This window comes from Talpa occidentalis, unplaced genomic scaffold (assembly GCF_014898055.3).
Source record: "Talpa occidentalis isolate TD23 unplaced genomic scaffold, MPIMG_talOcc4v2.1 talOcc4.5, whole genome shotgun sequence".
In the NCBI taxonomy this organism is placed as follows: Eukaryota; Metazoa; Chordata; class Mammalia; order Eulipotyphla; family Talpidae; genus Talpa; species Talpa occidentalis.
Window position 1 is genome coordinate 69,050,241 of NW_023604861.1, and position 19,412 is coordinate 69,069,652.

The 19,412-nt window shown below is 37.6% G+C and overlaps 1 protein-coding gene across 1 annotated transcript in view; it reads left to right on the forward strand.

Moving 5' to 3' along the window:
• The window catches only part of EML6 (EMAP like 6), a 282,524-nt gene that overhangs the window by 175,895 nt on the left and 87,217 nt on the right, over positions 1–19,412 (forward strand). The window contains exons 13-16 of the mRNA XM_054687741.1: positions 163–281; positions 2,050–2,236; positions 4,169–4,274; positions 15,085–15,178. Coding sequence (XP_054543716.1) covers positions 163–281; positions 2,050–2,236; positions 4,169–4,274; positions 15,085–15,178 — 506 coding nt within the window. The remainder of the gene's footprint in view (positions 1–162; positions 282–2,049; positions 2,237–4,168; positions 4,275–15,084; positions 15,179–19,412) is intronic.

The following is a 19,412-nucleotide window of genomic DNA, read 5'->3' on the forward strand; positions in this document are numbered from 1 at the left end:
TTGTATTATATATGACCTTACTTGTTCTCTGGCAACTATTTCTTGGCTTATGTTCTCAAAAACTTGATTTCCTGCCACTAAAGCTTTTTTGAGGATACCAAGATTTTAATACTTGTGAAACTGAAGAGGAGTCTCAATTAAATGTTTCTGTTATGCTTTAAGGTTTACAAAGAAGATCTACCTCAGCTAAAGCAACAAAGTAAAGAGAAAAACCATGCAGTGCCCTTCCTCAAACGAGAAAAGGCTCCTGAGGACAGCTTGAAACTCCAGTTTATCCATGGGTGGGTGGCCTGTCACCAGTTTTATCAGCAGGCTAAGAATGGTCTCCTCATTATTGCTTCATGTCAGGCTGGCTCCTCACCAATTAGTACTTCCCTGTAGTTAATACTTTAACGATAATTCTCTGTGTAGTTTTCTCAGTCAGCGTTCTTTGGCTAGCCCATTGTATTTATCTATATTTCCATAGTTAATGTACTTCCATGATGCAAATGTTTCTTCAACTCATTGCTGTCTTCATCTTCTTATCATCTTTATTTATACACAGAAGTCCTACTCTTTTGCTGATTCTACATAGAACATTGTTTTCTTCAAAAATTTTTGTTCAGATATGCACAAAATAATTTTGAATTTTGAAAATTAAAATTGACATCTAAACTTAAGTTTAAAAGGTTGTGAAGACTATAATGTCTGTTGTTTTATAAATATGTCATTCACTAAATGGATGCAATGAAATGGAAACTAAATTCCATAGATACTTGATTCCTACCATCATCAATTAAAAAAAAAAAAAAACTACATGAACAAACACTGAAACAGTAGGAAATTTGACATTATTTGTATTCCCCCCTGAAGTCTTATTTCCATTTTATTGTTATATATCTTCTGTAATAGTTTAACTATTAAATTCTTCCACAGAATTTTACCCTACATAATATTTTTTTATGCTTGAAAGTCTTTTACTTATCACTCAAATATACATTCTACGAGGAAAAACAGTATAAGTTCAATTTCAGTTTAAGTCCCTGTGGCCATAAGACCAGTTTGTTATCCACTAGTAATGTGACTAGTAATGTGACACTTGTGACATGACTAGTCAGAATTGAAATGTGCTATATATGCACTGAATTCTGAAGACTTAGCATAAACAATGTTTTATATTATACATTATAATTCTATATAACATATATTATGTTTAAAAGAATGTTATTTAATATATTATACAATGTTTTATATTGATTACATGTGGATATAATGATATTCTAGACATATTGTGTTAAATGTCCTTAAAATAAATTTCATCTTTTTTTTAAACTTCTCTTAACATGACAATTAAAAAATTTTAAATTACCTGTGTAACTCACACGATATTTTTGTTGAATAGTTCCACTCTGTGTTAACTTTCTTCTCTAGATTGAATTATATTATTAGTTGTACATAGCTGACCAAGTTAACATAAATATGCTATATATTCTGAAAAGCAGTTATTAAACATAAAAAAATATTTCAGTGAGACAGAATGCTTTCAATGAGTTCACATTGCTAGAATGTGACAGAGTGGTATATTTCCATTTTTCATTTTTTGATAGATGTAAGCACTGAGAAAGATTAGTCACAAAAACAAATAGGTGAGAATGGAAGCAGTTTTACAGCAATAATAACTCTATTTTTTAAATTTGGCTTGAGTTAGAGGTCAAAGAGGTATATATATGTATATATAATATATACATATATATGTATGTATGTATGTATGTATATATATATACATATATATGTATGTATGTGTATCTTAATTTGGAAAGAGCACATACTGAGAATCTGGAAACAGATTTCATTGTTATTACCAGTGTCTATTTCCCTCTTGGAAAGTCATCACATGCCCGTAAAGGTTCTCATACTGCCATTGAAGATCACTATCATAGACAGCTGCAGAGACACCTGTGGGTCTACTTGTGCATCATGTCAACATATTGGCTTTACCTGCTGACAACTCCTGCTCTCTTCATTCACTATTCATTCAACTACTATGTGTTTTTTGGACTTGTGCTTCAGTTATAGAGGCTATGACTGTAGAAACAACTTGTTCTACACACAAGCGGGAGAAGTTGTCTACCACATTGCTGCAGTTTCTGTTGTGTATAACAGGCAGCAACACTCCCAGAGGCTGTACCTGGGTCACGATGATGACATTATCAGCCTGACTATCCATCCAGTGAAGGACTACGTGGCCACTGGGCAGGTATATATTCCTCCTCTAAGATGGGAGTCTAGCCAAAAAAAGAGAAGATTTAACATTGAGGCTATATATTAGAAATTCAGGAAATAACTTGGTAGAAATAAACATGAGTCAGGAAACTGAAGATGCAGTAAATGCTGGATCATTTGATGATGATGAGAAAATCACCAATATATTCTAGCACTGTTGGGAAACAGCTCTGAGAGAGCTTCATGCTAAATGGTGAAATCTATGAATAGGATTAGCTAGAACTAAAATTATATAAGTTCCATGAATGCACAATTTTAATATATTTTCCTTATTGCTATAGGTCCATGACTTAGTATATCCTAGGCACTCAGTGTTTATTGAATGAACCATCCTTTAATAATATAACATCTCATGTGTAGTTATTTTTGTAAAGCTTAAAGCTATATGAGTTTGGGCTAATTTATATTTTAATCTTTGAAGAACACTTTTATCTGAATCATTTTGGAATGCCTAAACTTTGTATTGAGTTTATGATTGAAATACCACTCAAAACACACATCTCTATTCAGATCTTTTGTGTGGTGAAAGAAAGAAATAAAGTTAACTTAGTAAACAAAAATCTATTAAACGCAGATTTATTATTGTGCTGGAAAGCAGTAACCCTGTCGATAGTATTTTCAGTTTTGCACTTATTTCTTCCAATGTGTAGATTAAAATTTTATTCACTTTCATCATGACTTTTTAACTTCAAGATAATACTTAGCATCTAAGTGGCAAATTCCAAAAAAACAATTGATATGGGGATTATGGCTTAACTGAGGTAAGTATTTCCAAAGCATGACATACAGGTGGTAGAAGTTTTGAACAGGGCTCATAGCATCCACAATCACCATCACCATGGATGAAACTGAAGGATGAAGTAAGTCAATCCCCAGATGTGCATTTTGGGGAAAGCATCCATAGCTTTTATTTGTAAAAGAATTAGAGTTCTCCCAAAGAAAAGAACCATTAATTGACACACTGATTTGCTTCCCCTCTAAGCACAAATTAGACCATCTATTTTGCATTAACTGACACAAAGTTGTACAAGTAATTATCACTGCTTTGCCTCTTCACTTGTCACCCTCCCATTTTTTGTCTTTCTTAGAAACAGATGATGCCTGGTTCATGAGTATTTAATAACCTTTTGAGAAAAGAAAAAAAGATTCATTCTTGATATAAACTCCCTAGGAAATGCCATACTCTATATTGTAATGGATGGGAGGCTCACCAGTATGCCAATAGCCACTCCAGGGGAAATTGTCCACACACCAGTGTAGGAGTTGGCCAGATTCTACCATTGTACACTTGGTTTATGTCACTTTTTTCCTGTTTAGAGTCTTCATACCCACCAGGTTTTCTCCCATATGTTTTATAAGTAAGGAAAACCATGTTATTATTGTTTCCCTTTATAGAAATAAGTGTGATAGAAATTTATATCCTCTACAGGAGAGTCCACCTTAATGGCAGAGTGAAGCCATGTAATTTTCATTCCCTAGGGGAGAAATAGAGCCAAGCCTTTTGGGGGTGGGTAAAATAATTGTTATGGGTAAAAGAACTCATGACAACATATATGTGATTTCCTTGACCAAGAAGTGGAATCTTATGTGGAGTTGAGAAGGTAGGGAAGGCAAAGACTGAATTAACAGGCAAAAACAAAACAGCTGAGTTTGAGTTTTAAAAGTCCCTGAACTGGGAGCAGTATACAAGGCTAGGCTCTGCCACCACCCAACCTGATGCTAGGATAAGTATCTTAGACTCCTTGCCCCTCAGTTTCTTATTTAGAAAATAATAAACTTGGAACATCTGATTTCTAAGGATTTTGGTACTTTCCAAATGTGTTTTGAATTCTGAGCAGCATTTGACTCTAAAGAACAAATTCATTTTCATTTGAAGTTGTTAATAATACTCATCCTGTTATTTAAGGTTGGAAGAGATGCTGCCATTCATGTGTGGGACACACAAACTCTAAAATGTCTGTCATTGTTGAAAGGACAGCATCAGAGAGGAGTCTGTGCACTTGATTTTTCAGGTAAGCCCATTTTCCCTGGAGTCATTGACATGGTTCTACATTTACTTCAAGGGTTTTTTGTTGTTTTTTTTTTTTAAGATTGATCTGTAGTTGATTTCTGTTTATGAGAGAAACTTTTTTTATATCAGCTACCTTACACTGGAAATTAGATATGGGAATGCCTTATCCCCTCAGAAAAAAAGTGACCTTTAAATTATACCTCCTTTTCTTGTCTTCCTTATTTCCTCTCTCCCAAGTCATTACCCTGAGCTCATACTGTGTTCTGCATTTGCTTGAGCATTTGAAACCCAGAGCAACTGTTGCTGCTGAAAGACTTAGTTGCAAATATCTGGCAGTGACTCAGAACATCGATTTCATCACTCCAAATAAGTGGGAGTACAGCACTTGCAATTTATAACATAAAAAAACCAGAAGGAGGGCTGCAAATTCTCTGCAAAGAGCCCCTTTACAACACTGGTATTTTGGAAATAAATTTTATATTGACAGAATAAAACTGGCCTTTCCACCTCCTTAATTTAAAACTTGAACTCTGTTCCATAAAAATACTAACTGATGAGTGTCATTTTCATTAGAATAAATCCATTTCTTGAAACTAGGATTAGATATTCAGAATTTATCACAAGAGGTATTTTTACCTAGAAAATTTTAATAATTCCAGTAGTAGAAATTACATCAGTGAAAAAATTTCAAACTTTCTACAAAACCCTGATTCTGTTATTCCCTTTCTCTAAATTCCATCCAAATGATTAATATGTGCACCATATGTAATATTAGTCATTAAGTTCCATGGCTCTACAACCCAACTGACTCTCAAACATCACACCTTCTTGACTCTCCCTGTTCAAGTCATCACTTCTCGTCTCCACCATGTTTGTAATGTGCTCTCTGATTCCATCCTAACTTTCTCCAGTCCACTTAGGAGTCTTTTGGAAGTACAGTTGCATGACTACCACTTGGTCTCCCATTGGTAGACTGACTTAGGGCTGGTCCCTTGCTTGGATGTTCATGGCCTTCCAAGATCTGGCTTCAGCCTTTCTTTGCAGCATTCACACCCACTAACCCAGTCACGCTCCTTTACATCAACTTAGCTGTAAAACCTAGACACGCTTCTGTCTGTTTTGTTTTCCTTTGCTCATGCTGTTCTCATATCTCTTCAAGACCTACTATCCTTTAAGACAAACTGAAAGTTTTCTCTTTCATCCTTCCAGGGAGAAATGCCCTGTCCCTTCTGCATCCTTTAGCCATTGTTGTCATTGTTTGCTGTCAGAGTTCATGTGGTGTAGTAGTTTGTCATGGGAACATGACCTGCACCTGTCATGCACAGTAATCAAGTTGGGCAGCAGAGTTGTACCTGGAGCATTCAACATGGTCACTTGCTTCCTCACTCGTTCTGCCCAACAGCAAGTGTGTCCAGCTGCTTCCTCCCCACTCTCCAGTGTAAATGAGGAGTGGCCATGCTGATGCATAGAATGGTGCCCTGGGAGAAGAGAACTCTGTGGATCAGTCCACAGTAATACACTTACATGAATAGGAGCAGGAACAATTATACCTTCCTTTTGGAAACTGATAGAAAAGTGAGTAGTTTAAGTCAAAGTCTCAAGAAATGAGATAATTTAGGTTGCCATTTTTAACCATATAAACAGCACACCAACATCAGTTACTATTTAGCTAGTGGGCGCATCTGAGTGCCTCATATCTACCTTTTTTTTTTACAAGTCAGCTCATTTTGGGAGGTGTTTTGGAGACTCACTGTTAGTTTGTCTCTGATAAAAAGAAATTGGAAATACAAAGTAGGCAAATTATGTGAAAATTAGATAACAAATAAGCATAGGAATTATACAAAGATTTGATTGGTCTATTCTTGCCACTAATACAAAGCAAACAAAGAAGGAATCAATTTACAGTTTCACTTAATTAAGAAACTCTTTAACTTTAAAAAATTATCAGCAATGTCTAGAGAAAATGAGCCACGTTTTTGTGTGGAAAATACAGGAAATGCTTCCACATAAACAGAAAACCAGCATAGAAAGAGAGAGGTTCAGCCACATAAATACCTTCTAGCCTAAATATAATCACCATCATTTTAAAAACTTTCACTTCATGGAGTAAAACCTGGCCACTTTTAAAACTAACTTGGGACAGAGGATCAACATGATGGCAGTACACTGCGAGTAAGTCCTCCCATTAAAAAAAAAGTTACAGGGAGGAAAAGCAGCAGGTCCCTGCGAGAACCAGGACATGGAAGATAAACAGGCAACTCTGTCAAACTGACCGAAAAAGAAAGTTGTCATAAAAGAGGACAAGAAGAGAGGAAAGCTCAGAACCCTGCTACCCTCCCCACCTCCACAAAGCCTGCACACTCTGACCAACAGAAAGGAGAAAAAACAACAAGAACAAACTACAGATCAAGCAGGACAGTGAATGGATAGGAAATACTTCAGGCACCCCACCCCATGAACAGAAACTGTGGAGAACTGTGCAGGAATCCCCATGGAAGTGAGCAAATGGCTCCAGGTACCACTGGAGGAAGATTAAGGACTTGGGAGACACCTGCAAATAGCCTAAGGCCAGCCGGTAAGCTTGTGCAGAAAAGCATATGGGGATCTCCACTGAGTAATCAAAAACCAGGTGCCTGGGCATGGAAGTGGGGTGCAAAAGAAGCCATTTCTGCAGACACTGAACTGGGCCACCACCCGCATCCCAGATCTAAGGGCTTCGGAACTGAGAACTGGGGCACAAAATTTAGGGCCTGGGATCCCCACGATGGCGGGGCGCAGGGCAAACACAGCTCTCCCATGCCATTGAGGCAGTCCATGCCACCCCACTCTATTCCCTGGATACCCACAGGGGGAAAAAGCAGTTCCCGAAGGATACTAGCAAAGATCTCTGGCGCCACCTAATGACCAGAACAAAATCACCAACTTCCTGATAGTTGGAAGCCAGGGATCCCAAAACCACCCACAGGCCCTGAGGGAGCGTGGGCCACACAATTGGAGTAAGAAAGGAAACAAGGCATGGAGCAAGACCCCATTCTGGAACTGAGAGCCAGGTGCAGGATCCAGGGCATGGGATGTGCCATAACAATGGGCACTGCACAGGGTAATAGCCAGCGTTTTGGATCTGATAGCCCTGGGACTGAGACCTAGAGCACAGAATTCAGAGCGCAGGACCCATACCGCTGTGGGCACAGCACCAGGTGAACACAGGGTGGACACAGCACCCAGCTTGAACAAGAGCCCCTGTGTTGAGATGCTTCCCTCTCTGCCTCCATTTCTCAGAGAACCACTGGGAAAAAGCACAGGTTAGCAAGTACAGGTCTCTGGCACCACCTCGTGACCAGAACAGAATCACCAACTAGCTGATTCCCTGATGGAATTGAGTAAATACAGAGGGAGGGAACTGTAAGGGACAGTGCCCAGCAATATAGCATCAACACCATGGTGGACTTTTGGCCTACCAGTACTGGACTCGGTCTGGTAAACAGTTTCCAACACTACTGAAGGTGTAACCCAAAGAGATATCCACCAACACCAGTGGCACAACATCCCAACACATAGAACTAATTAGAAAGCAAAGAACAAGGAGAAGGAAAAATATAAATAACCAAGCAAGCCCACAAGAGGAGGACACACCACAAAAAGAAAAACAGTGACCAGTGCTCAACAATGACTTGGAAGAACTTCTTGGCCTGTCAAATAGAGAATTAATGATCATCAGGATTAAAAAGCAGAAAGAAAAGGAAAAAAATGATTTGAAACAAATAATCACTGAACCGAAGAACAAAATTGAGACCTCAAGAAAGGAAAAAGAAATGCAGATTAAAAGAATACTAGAGGAGATGAAGAACTCTGCAAAAAGCAATGAAAACAGAATCAACGAAATGGAAGAATGGATCAGTACTCTCGAAGAAATAAAAAGAGCCAAAAGAGGGCCTCCCTGGTGGTATAGTGGGTTGAGCGCAATGCTATGAAGCTGTCCTCAGCCTCTGCAGTGTGGGTCTGATTCCTGGCCGGGCAGGGAGATACCCTCATGGTACATCAGACTTCTCCTGTCTCGCCCGCTGCTCCCCTCAGCAGTATATTTCTGTCCATCTGCCTGTTCGGCTCCCTGCTCTGTCTGTGGTGAATCCTCTCACCCTCCCGGGCCTCTGACCTGTACCCCAGTTCTTGTATAAAAATAAAATCTTTTTTTTTTTTTTTTTAAAGAGCCTCCATACAGTTTTCCATAGTGGTTGGACCAGTTTGCACTCCCACCAGCAATGCAGGAGAGTTCCTTTTTCTCCACATCCTGGCCAACATTCATTGTTGCTAGTTTTTTTAATATGTGCCATTCTCATTGGTGTAAGGTGGTATCTCATTATAGTTTTGATTTGCATTTCCCTGATTACAAGCAATGTAGAACATTTTTTCATATGCCTGTTGGCCATTTGCATTTCCTCTTTGGAGAAGTTTCCTTTTAGCTCTTCTGCCCATAGAGCTTCCATATGATCCAGTAATTCTACTCCTAGGTATTTACCCAAAGGACACAGAAACATTAATTCAAAAGGGCCCCTGCACCCCCTTGTTTATAGCAGCACTATTTACAATAGCTAAGATTTGAAAACAACCCAAGTGCTCAAAAATAGATTACTGGATCAAGACAATGTGGTATTTATATACAATGGAATATTACTCAGCAATCAAAAAAGATAAAATCATGCAATTTGTAGCAACATGGGTGGAGCTGGAAGGGATCATGCTCAGCAAAATAAGCCAGAAAGAAAAAGAAAAATATCAGATGGTCTCACTCATAGCAGGAATCTAGAAAACCTAAATAAGGGACCAGGAAAAAGAATAACTATAATAAAGAAAAAAATCAAAATCAACAGCAACTATAAACCAGAGACACACTATGGGGGGGTGTGGGGGGAGGAGGGATTGGGGTCAAAATAAGGGGGGTGCAATTGTATGGGGAATATAAAAAAAAATCTTAAAAAAAATTTAAAGCAAGTTGAAAAAAAAAAAAGACCCAAAAGAGAAAAGGAGAGAGAAATGCAAAGGAAGAAGTATGAAGACATTCTTTGACGATTATCAGACTCCATAAAGAGAGGAAATGTAAGCGTTATAGGCATTCCAGAAGGTGAGAGAGAGACAAAGGAACTGAGAAATTAAGGAGATAATTGAAGAAAACTTCCCAAGCATGAAAAAAGGGATGAATATAGACATACAAGAAGCAAGAGGAACACCCAGTTAACCACAATGAAAAGAAAACTATAGCAAGACACATAATAGTAAAGCTTGCAAGACTCCAAGACAAGGAAAAAATAATGAAACTGGTAAGGGGGAAGAAAAGATAACCTACAAGGGATAACCAATCAAGTTAACTTCAAACTTCTCCAAAGAAACACTGCAGGCAAAAAGAGAATGGAGTAACATATTCAATACATTTCAGCACAGCAAATGCCAACCAAGAATACTTTACCCTTCAGAGTTTCCTTCCTCTATGCAGAGAAAATATAGACCTTCTCAGACAAACAGAAACTCCAGAAATTCATTACAATTAAACTACCACTCCACAATATTCTACAAGAAGGCCTAAAGCCAAAACCAAGAGAGGAATAAACAAGAACAGAATAAAGCAAGGAATAAAATCACAAAGAAGACAAACAAAATGGTAAATACAGATGCCAACACATCAATATTAACTCTAAATGTCAATGGATTAAACTCATCAATAAAAAGACACAGAGGCAGGCAGGATTAAAAAAAATAATAATAAAGGAAGATGGTAAATAAAAAAAAAAAAAAACTAGCAACAACCAATGTTGGCGAGGTTGTGGAGAAAAAGGAACTCCCTTGCACGGCTGGTGGGAGTGCAAACTGGTTCAACCACTATGGAAAGAGCTGTGTGGGGATTTCTTGACCTTCTAAACATAGAGCTTCCATATGATCCAGCAATTCCACTCCTAGGTATTTATCCAAAGGACACCTGCATGCCTATGTTTATAGCAGCACTATTTACAATAGCTAAGATATGGAAACAACCCAAATGCCCAAAAATAGATGACTTGATCAAGAAGATGTGGTACATATATACACAATAGAATATTACTTGACAATCAAAAAAGATAAACACATGCAGTTTTCAGCAACATGGATGGAGCTGGAAGGGATCATGCTCAGCGAAATAAGTCAAAAAAAGAAAAATACCGACTGGTCTCACTCATAGCAGGAATTTAGAAAACTTAAATAAGAGACCAGGAAAAAGACTAATCAATACAAAGTAAAAATCAAAATCAGCAAGCAACTATAAACCAGAGACACACTATGGGGCGGGGAGGGGAGAGGAAGAACTAGAGTCAAAATATGGGGGGTTGCAATTTTATGTGGAATATAACCATAATGAAAATGCATACATTGTGCAAAGATGAAAAATGATGTAAGAATTATATTAAATAAAATATTACCCAAAAAAACAAGCAACAACAAATGTTGGTGAGGATGTGGTGAAAAAGGAACTCTCCTACATTGCTGGTGGGAGTGCAGACTGGTCCAACCATTATGGAAACCTGTCTGGAGGTTCCTCAGTCTACTAAAAACGGAGCTACCATATGACCCAGCAACTCCACTCCTAGGGATCTACCCAAAGGACACAAAAACATTGATTGAAAAGACAACCTGTACCTCTATGTTTATTGCAGCACTATTTACAATAGGTAAAACCTGGAAACAGTGCAAATGCCCCCAAATAGATGGCTGGATCAACAAGATGTGGTATATATATGCAATGAAATATTATTCAGCAATCAAAAAAGATAAACTCATGCTATTTGCAGCAACATAGATGGAGCTAGAAGGAATTATGCTCAGTGAAATAAGCCAGAAGGAAAAAGAAAAATACTGGAATATTTCACTTATAGCAGGATTATAGGGAAACCAAATAAGACATCAGTGTAAAAAAAATAATAACAGCACAAAGCACAACAAAGCAAAAACAGATAATTATAAATCAGACAATTATAAATTAAGCAGACAATTATAAATCATATACCACAAGGGAGGAGGAGGGAGAGGGATCTGAGGGAGGGAGGGAGGAGCACAGGGGACTGAGGTGATGGTGCACAGGTGCATTGGTGAAGGAAACTCTATGGGGACTACACCTGAGGGGGTGGGGGAAGCAAATATTGTTTGAAAATGAACAATGATGTAAAAATGTTTTTTTAATTAAAAAAATTTAAAATAAAACTAACTTGATTTCATTGTGTTCAATTCTGAAAATCTGTGCTTTCTTTAAGAGTACTGAATAAAGGAACCAAATTGTAATTACCTTAGCAAAAGTTTCCTCTTTTTAATTCTCTCTTTACTATTGACATTAAGTACTTTAGAATTATTTCTGGACTCTGTTGTGAAATATCTATAATCAATACATACTGCTATCGGAAATATTTACGAGGACATTACCTAGACTCTGAAAATATGGTTGAAAGTCAGAAATGCCAATGAACTGGTCAAGGAACAATGGATTTTCTTTACTTTTTTTTTTTTTAAAGACTATTTATTTTTATTTATTTATTTATTTAAAAATTATTTATTTACACAAGCACTGGGTACAGTCAGAAGTGCGGGAGGGTGAGAGAATTCACCAGAGCCAGAGCAGGGAGCAGAACAGGCAGAAGGACCGAAGTACACTGCTGAGGGGAGCAGAGGGCGGCAGGAGAGGTCTGCAGGCCTGTGGGAGCCTCCTCCGGAGGCCAGGGAGCAGCTGGGGATGGATTTTCAAAGCTAAGTTCAAGTCTCTGTGGGGGACATAAAAACTGGGAAATAATCAAAAGGCAGCCAATTATGTTTCCACACTGTGATATGCAGAAATAGCCTACACCTGCAGGATTCAAGAAGTCAGCATATTAAAGAAGAGGTACAAATGATGAGGTACCTCTGGATTTGTACTGTTTAGCCCCTTGCTTCTCATAATTACCGTATACTTAATAGGCTAGCCAGGTTGGACAAGCTGATGGGGTCTTGCAGAAATTCTAATAAAAAGAAATCCCCCAAATCAACTTACCCTATGGTCCTCTTCAAGAAGATATACATTTGTCTACATTTATAGAAAAATTTAAGTAAATAATCATTTTAAAGGTATGGATGCTTACATGCTAAGGACATATTAATATGACTACATAGGTTACAAAAGAAAACATAAGAAATGCAAAAAGCAGACACTGAATATTTGTGTTTTTGGAAGGAGAAGTAGCACAATAAGTAAAACATTTACAACTGTATAATAGTACATTTCCTCTCCCTTCATGCCATGGTTAGATATGTTCCATTTTTACATTCTTTGTCTTCCTCAAGGTCACTGTTATAATCACCATTCACTGAAAACAAGCTGAGTGTGAGAAACACAAAGAAACAGGATACAATTATTATGAATCTTTAAAGATCTTATAATCTAAAAAGGGAGAGAGAGAAAACCCCAATGAAAATGGAATCACCAAGTAGATGCTAATATAGAAACATAACCAAGGCCAACAAGATGGATGGAAAAAGAAATGTTGTAGGAAGTCATTACCAGCCCCTTCTCCTGAATGCACGATATGTGTGTGTATGTGTATTTATATATAATATATATATATTTTTTTACATCATTGTTCATTTTTTTTTGCAATGTTTGCTTTCTCCTCTCAGGTGTAGTCCCCATAGAATTCCCACCACAAAATCACCAGTGCACCATCACCCTAATCCCCTGTGCTCTTCCCGCCCTTGTTTTGATCCCTCCCCCTCCCCTGCAGAATGTCTCTTGGCCATTTTAAAGCCAGGTAACATTTAAGCTTGAAGACATATCCTTAATTGTGATTCAGAAGATATAATAATTTATTCATAGTTATCACCTGGTGGTGATTTAGCCCTTTAGGAAAGTGTTAGTATCTTAATACTATAGACCAGTAAAAGGGTTCATGTAACTTTGATACCCTTAGTAGTTGTTGAGTATTGGAAAGAATTTGCTTCATTAAACCAGACTCTAGCTTCTCTGTCACTACTAATTTCTCCCGAAAAGCAACAAACTACTGTTTCCAATTAGTTGAGGGAGGGCTGAGTCTCTGGCAGAGGTAAAGGTATTCATAGGTTGGACACTGGTGCATTTGGGGTAGGAGTGCTAGATTTAGCTGGGAAAAATAGTCTTCTAGCCAAAAAAAATGTTTTTTGGTAAATAAATGCTTTATCTCACTGATCCTTTTAAAATCACAGTGAGGGCCTCCCCTGTGGTGCAGCGGTTGAGCGCTGGGTTGCGAAGCTGCACACAGTCTCTGCAGCGCAGGTTCAATCCCCACTGCTCCCCAGCCAGCCACCGGGGGAGGGTCCCACATGGCGCAGACCTCTCCTGCCACCCACTGCTCCCCTCAGCAGTGTGCTTCGGTCCTTCTGCCTGCTCTGCTCCCCGCTCTGGCTCTGGTGAATTCTCTTGCCCTCCTGCGCTTCTGACTGTACCCAGTGCTTGTATGAATGAATGAATGAATGAATGAATGAATCAATCAATCAATCTTTAAAAAAATAAATAAAATCACAGTGAGTTAATTAAGATGAAATGTGCAGTTAGAGTGTCAATGTACCCTCAATTAATCCTTCTGATGGCCCAGCACACCCTCTGGTTTAGCATTATCCTGGAATTCTAAAAACAGACTTTATTCTTTTAGAGAAGTTTTACATTTATAGAAAAATTGTGTGGAAACTCCAGAGATTTCTCATATAGTCCCTGTTCCCTCTCATATCCCCTCTCCCATATGTACACAGCCTCCCGGACTACCAAAATTCCCTCACCATAGTTGTCCATTTGTTGCAGTGGATAAACCTACACTACACACCATACCTAACCAAGTTCACATTAGGGCTTACTTTTGAAAGTACCAGTTGGAACCCTGAGTGGACAAGCAAGAAGCAGCTCATCACATATTTGTGTTTCTTTAAAACTGTTGGCCCTCCATAGACAGAGAAGACACCCCAATAAACTAATGCATGAAAATCAGTGTCTGTTGGTTTAGACGATTTTCACAGTATTGTATTTTGGGACTGGAAAAAAGGGAGAAAAAACAGCCACAACATCTTATCTCTTAGCCAGTTAGAGTGTAGCTGTTCAAATTATAGTTGCCACTGACAATATTATGAATACTAAATGAAAAAGGTATGCTCAGAATGATCCTGATATTTTTATTTTTATTTTTTCATGGAGAAACTGATTTTACATTTATTAAATTATGTCTTCGTTTTGCTTTTGTTTTTTAAAAGTAAATTTATGTAGAGAAAAAATATGATAGTCTGTGTAAACGTCAAATGTAGTCACAGAAATTTAGAATATTTAAAAATTTTCTATGTCCACATTTTCTGGCTATCCTCAAACATACCACATTTGAAATAGGGAATTAAGAATTTTTAATAACAAAATCATCCTTGAAAAGACTTTGAAGTTAAATTCAGTTTTCGTAGTACACTTATCTTAGTAGGTTAAACCAAACCCAGTTCTTCAGAACTGAAAATAGACTAAGGGTCACAAAGCCAAATAACTCTTCCAGTAAATGTCATGAGATCTGTCTGCCACAAAACAGACAAGGCTTTGTTTCGGCTTGAAATGCTGGGTCAGTGATTTAATTCAACATTAAGAAGCTCCGCTCTTACTGACTATGCATTTCACTCAGGTCCCTTTACTTGATGACACTTCTGTTTTTAAGCCTAAATAATAACATTAAGGTCAATTTCTTGTTCATCTCCACAGTGTATGAAATGTTTTATTTTTCCTTTGAAGAAATTAGTCATTTGACATTTGTATTGTTTTCACACAGCTGATGGAAAATGTCTGGTGTCTGTTGGTTTAGACGATTTTCACAGTATCGTATTTTGGGACTGGAAAAAGGGAGAAAAAATAGCCACAACAAGGTAAGAAGCTGCTGAAATCTTACAGCGCCCAGCTGGTTGTCATGCTTCCAGGTCAATAGTTTTCATTTTGGGGTAAGATTTTATCTTCAAATTCAGATGAAATTCACATAGAAAGCTTCACACCTAAGTGCAAGCATACTGCAGCAGTTCATAGTGACAGACCTGGCCTAAGCAGTTAGTGTCTGTCTGTTTCAGGGAATTGGAAAATTCTGAAATCCTTTCCAAAGAGCTATCACTTTGCTTTCGGTACTACATGCATTATCTGTCTCAGAGCTTTTGACCAATAGTAGAAAAGCAGCTTTTTTCAGACTTGGGCCATACCCCTTGTTTTTCCACTGTCGTAGCATCTGGTGCAGGATTCCCAATGTGACTAGAGTCAGAAGTACCATTTATCATGAGACTGGCATGCTGGAAAGGAGGCCCCATCGTGTGCATCTGCCACTCACTTTCAAAGCAGGAAAATTGTTTCCCTAATCACCTCATCTTATAAATAGACCTTTCAAGACTGCTGTTTATAGGCCACCTGTCCAGCCTTACCCTAGCCTCCCTCCCTGCTGAATCAGCCCTGAAGCTGAACATTACTTTCCACTCCTACTTACGTTGAACTTAGCTGTTTGCCCAGGCATGGTCAGAATCAGCCACAGTCAGAAGTCAAATAGTTGGCAGAGAAGTCCCAGCAATACAATTTTGTTGCCCAAGGTTTGTTACCAGTTTACCTCTTTACTAGTTCTTTCTTGTTTGCTTTCTGTGTTGTAATATAAAATCATTTTTAAGAGAATGACTTTACTCCAGTGTTCACTTTTCAAATTAACATTTCCCTCTACAATATTAAATAGGAAAAAAGTTCTTTGGCAGTTTGATTTAATGAATGAAGATAAAGACTCAATGGAGGAGCAGATGGAGTCTTGAGGACTAGCTGACAGAAAAGTGAACCTTTTCTGATCACTGTTACTGAGATGGAATTCCTGGCAGCAAATGGCAGCTCATAAATCTGACTCCCCTTGTCTTTCTAGTATCCCTCACTGTTGTCTCACTACCCTCTAGTACTCAGATTCAGTTCCTCATCAGAACTCTGCTTTCCTCCTGTACTAGAATACTGGGTATTAGCTTAATATTTCTGATAATATACCACCTGCATTACAGATAATTTCAGATAAAACACATATCTGCATCTCCAAAGTAACAAATTTTAACTTTTCAAAAATTATACTTTTACTACTCTGAATGCTGATGTAATCAAGCTACCCAGGTGACTCACTTTCTGGAGCCACCAAACTGTTCCCTAAGCAATGTGACTCTTGGACATTTAAACCCTGACTTGACTTTTCAAGCAGCATTAAAACTACCTTTAGTGACATAAGTAAACAGCCCCAAAAAAGCAATAGAAATGCAATTTTCCTGCTAGAAAACCCTCTGCAACTATGGACTGCTTTACCCATGGCATGCCAGAAACATTAACAGAAATGGAAAGAATACTTATTAACATTATAAGAGTATATATTTGATACACTTGGTATATAGCTAATTTCACTACAATTAATTGATATAAAGTGACTTCACACCATTTCATGAATATTTTATTATAAAATTAATTTTTGTGACATTTAACTTATGTGACATTTCTAAAACAGGACACCTGCAGAATTGCCCTCAGATAATTTTTGCAGTTGAACCTTTAATTCTATTTCTAAGATGGAATATCAAGGATTGTTAAAATTCTTTGCAATACTAGAGTTAAATACATACATATAAAGATATATAAAATATACACAAATAACTATTTATGTAATATTAAAAATAATAAATATTTGCACAAGTAAGTAGCCAGACAAAAATTCTTTCCATGACCTTAAGTTAGTGTGTTTTAGTAAATGGAAACTTGGCAGGGGAGGTTTGGTAGAGGGTGAGTGAAACGTGCACATATGGAAGTGTGAAAATGCACCCCCAATGTTAGACATGCAAATGACTGACAAAAATTAAAACAAAAACAGAGCCTTAAGAGAAATGACAAAGAACATGAAGTATTACTTTACTATGACATCTTCGTGCTTCCAGGCATCACCCTAGCTCCTGAGATTTAATCCTCTCAGAGCACAGCTGACTCAAACTCTAATTTTGCATGTTCTCAGCCATGGCCCTCACAAAGCTTAGTACCAAGCCTGTGCTTGGCAGCCGTATTCTTCTGTGACAGTGTCCCCTACTCTGTGGCTGTGAGGGCATCACCTAATCACCCATTGCTGCTGGTGCCCAGGGCTGGCTAATGCCTGCCTGCTACATAGCTCCCCACTCACACAAGTCTGTTGTGAAAACGTTTAGGTGAAACTATTTCTAAATAGCTCAGCCATTAAAGGATGTTTGAGTTTGCACATAGAAATCTCATTACAAGATAATTTTGAGACTTGAACCAGTTCTTTGTGTCTTTGCTAGTTTTTGTGAATGATTTCAGTCTCCTTCATGAGAAATGAATATGTTTTATCTTCTTAAAGATTGTTTAAATTATTTTAGTTTAACATACAAGTAACCTGTTCAAAAACCAAGGCCAGTCTCAAGGCATATAGTTAAATAGTCTCATATCAGTGTCAATCAAGACAAAATAATGGATTTCCATTGCACTGGTAACATGACTGTGGAGAATGACTATTTTTTGACATTCCTCATCTCAGAAGTTTGAGCAGTAGGCACTTAGGCAAAGGTGACAAAAATTGTCAATGAGCCAAGCAAGACTACTTCCAATGTTAATGTGGAATCACCATTCTTCTAGGAGACATAAGGACAAGGGAGAGGGGTATGTAGGACCACAGAGCATGCGATTCTGTACCAGCTTCTTTGATTGATCTATTGTATGCCTTCCCTTACATATATTTAGTAAGTAGGATAAAGGCTCCTGTGTACTAACTTGGCTTTTCTTCTCACTTTTTAAAATGTGTATCTCTTTTTAAAAATAACATTTATTAATCTGATCCCTTTGTTTTCAAAATGACATACTATTGTTACAGAAAAGTTAGAAATCACAGAAAAGCAACAAGAAGAAAGTGAAAATCATTTGTGATTCCACCACCGAGAAATAGCTGGGAATAACATTTTAGCATATGTCCTAGTATTTTTATCTGTTTTTATTCACATATGGGATATTGTGCATAATACTGCTCTGTAACTGTTTTTCCCCCCACTCACCAATATATCATTTTACTGTCTTCTAATTTATGTTACCTGGCTTATTCCATATTATAAGTCATTTTAAATCTTTTTGCGTGTTGGGATATAAATCTTCCATTCAGCATTCCTACTATAGGCTACATTCACACACAAAAATGGGAAAACCAAATCACACATAGGACTTGCTCTCCAGGCAATTGAAATGTGTGGGATAGGAGATTGGACACCAGATCATCCTGTGTTATAGCTGTCCTTGGCTTGTAGAAGAGGTGCATTCCTTTCCTCAGGCTTACTGATGGGGGTTTTAGTGTTACCATGTGGTGAGTTGATTATCACCCAAGCATGAGAAGTTGTCCTATATTAGAGCAATAGCACAGAATTTTCTACATTTTTATTCTCTCAGTTTAGAACATGAAGCTCTTTCCATTTTGTTTTTCTTATACGTGTGTGTGGATACATATGCACAGTTGTAGGCAACTTTCCTATAACAAGTATCTGGAGGGAAAATAGCAGAGGTATCCAACGAGTGTCCTTTACTCAGATGTTGACATTAACTGTGCATTTGCATGCCATCACTAGCCCGTTTAGAATTTTAGCCACAACAGAAACAACATTGATGTGTTGTAATACCAAGATGAAAACTAAAAAGTTCACTCAGAAAACATTTTTCTATCTAAGTGCTTAACATTGTATAGAAACAAGCAAATAAAATAATATCCTTTACTCTAAGAAGTGAAATTTGTTATGTCTTTTCAATTTGGATTTCCATTTTCTTTAACATCGTCTCTTTAAAATTTATTAGTGACTTAGAATTTGTGGGGATTTTTCTTCAGTCAAGATCTTTGGATGTCTAATGTCTTTTGTGGTTATCTGGTTCATTTTTCCTCTTCATGACAAGCACATTTTCTCTTTAATCTAAATCTTCTTTTTTTTCCCTCTTAATTGCTTTTCATACAGCCAGTGATGCATCCAGTGTTTATGCTTTACTTTTGACTTTCAGAAACACTAAGTTCAAAACTCAATCCCTTCTCATTTTCCTGCCTCCCCCTTGTTACAAGTGGGTAGCCAGAACAGCTAT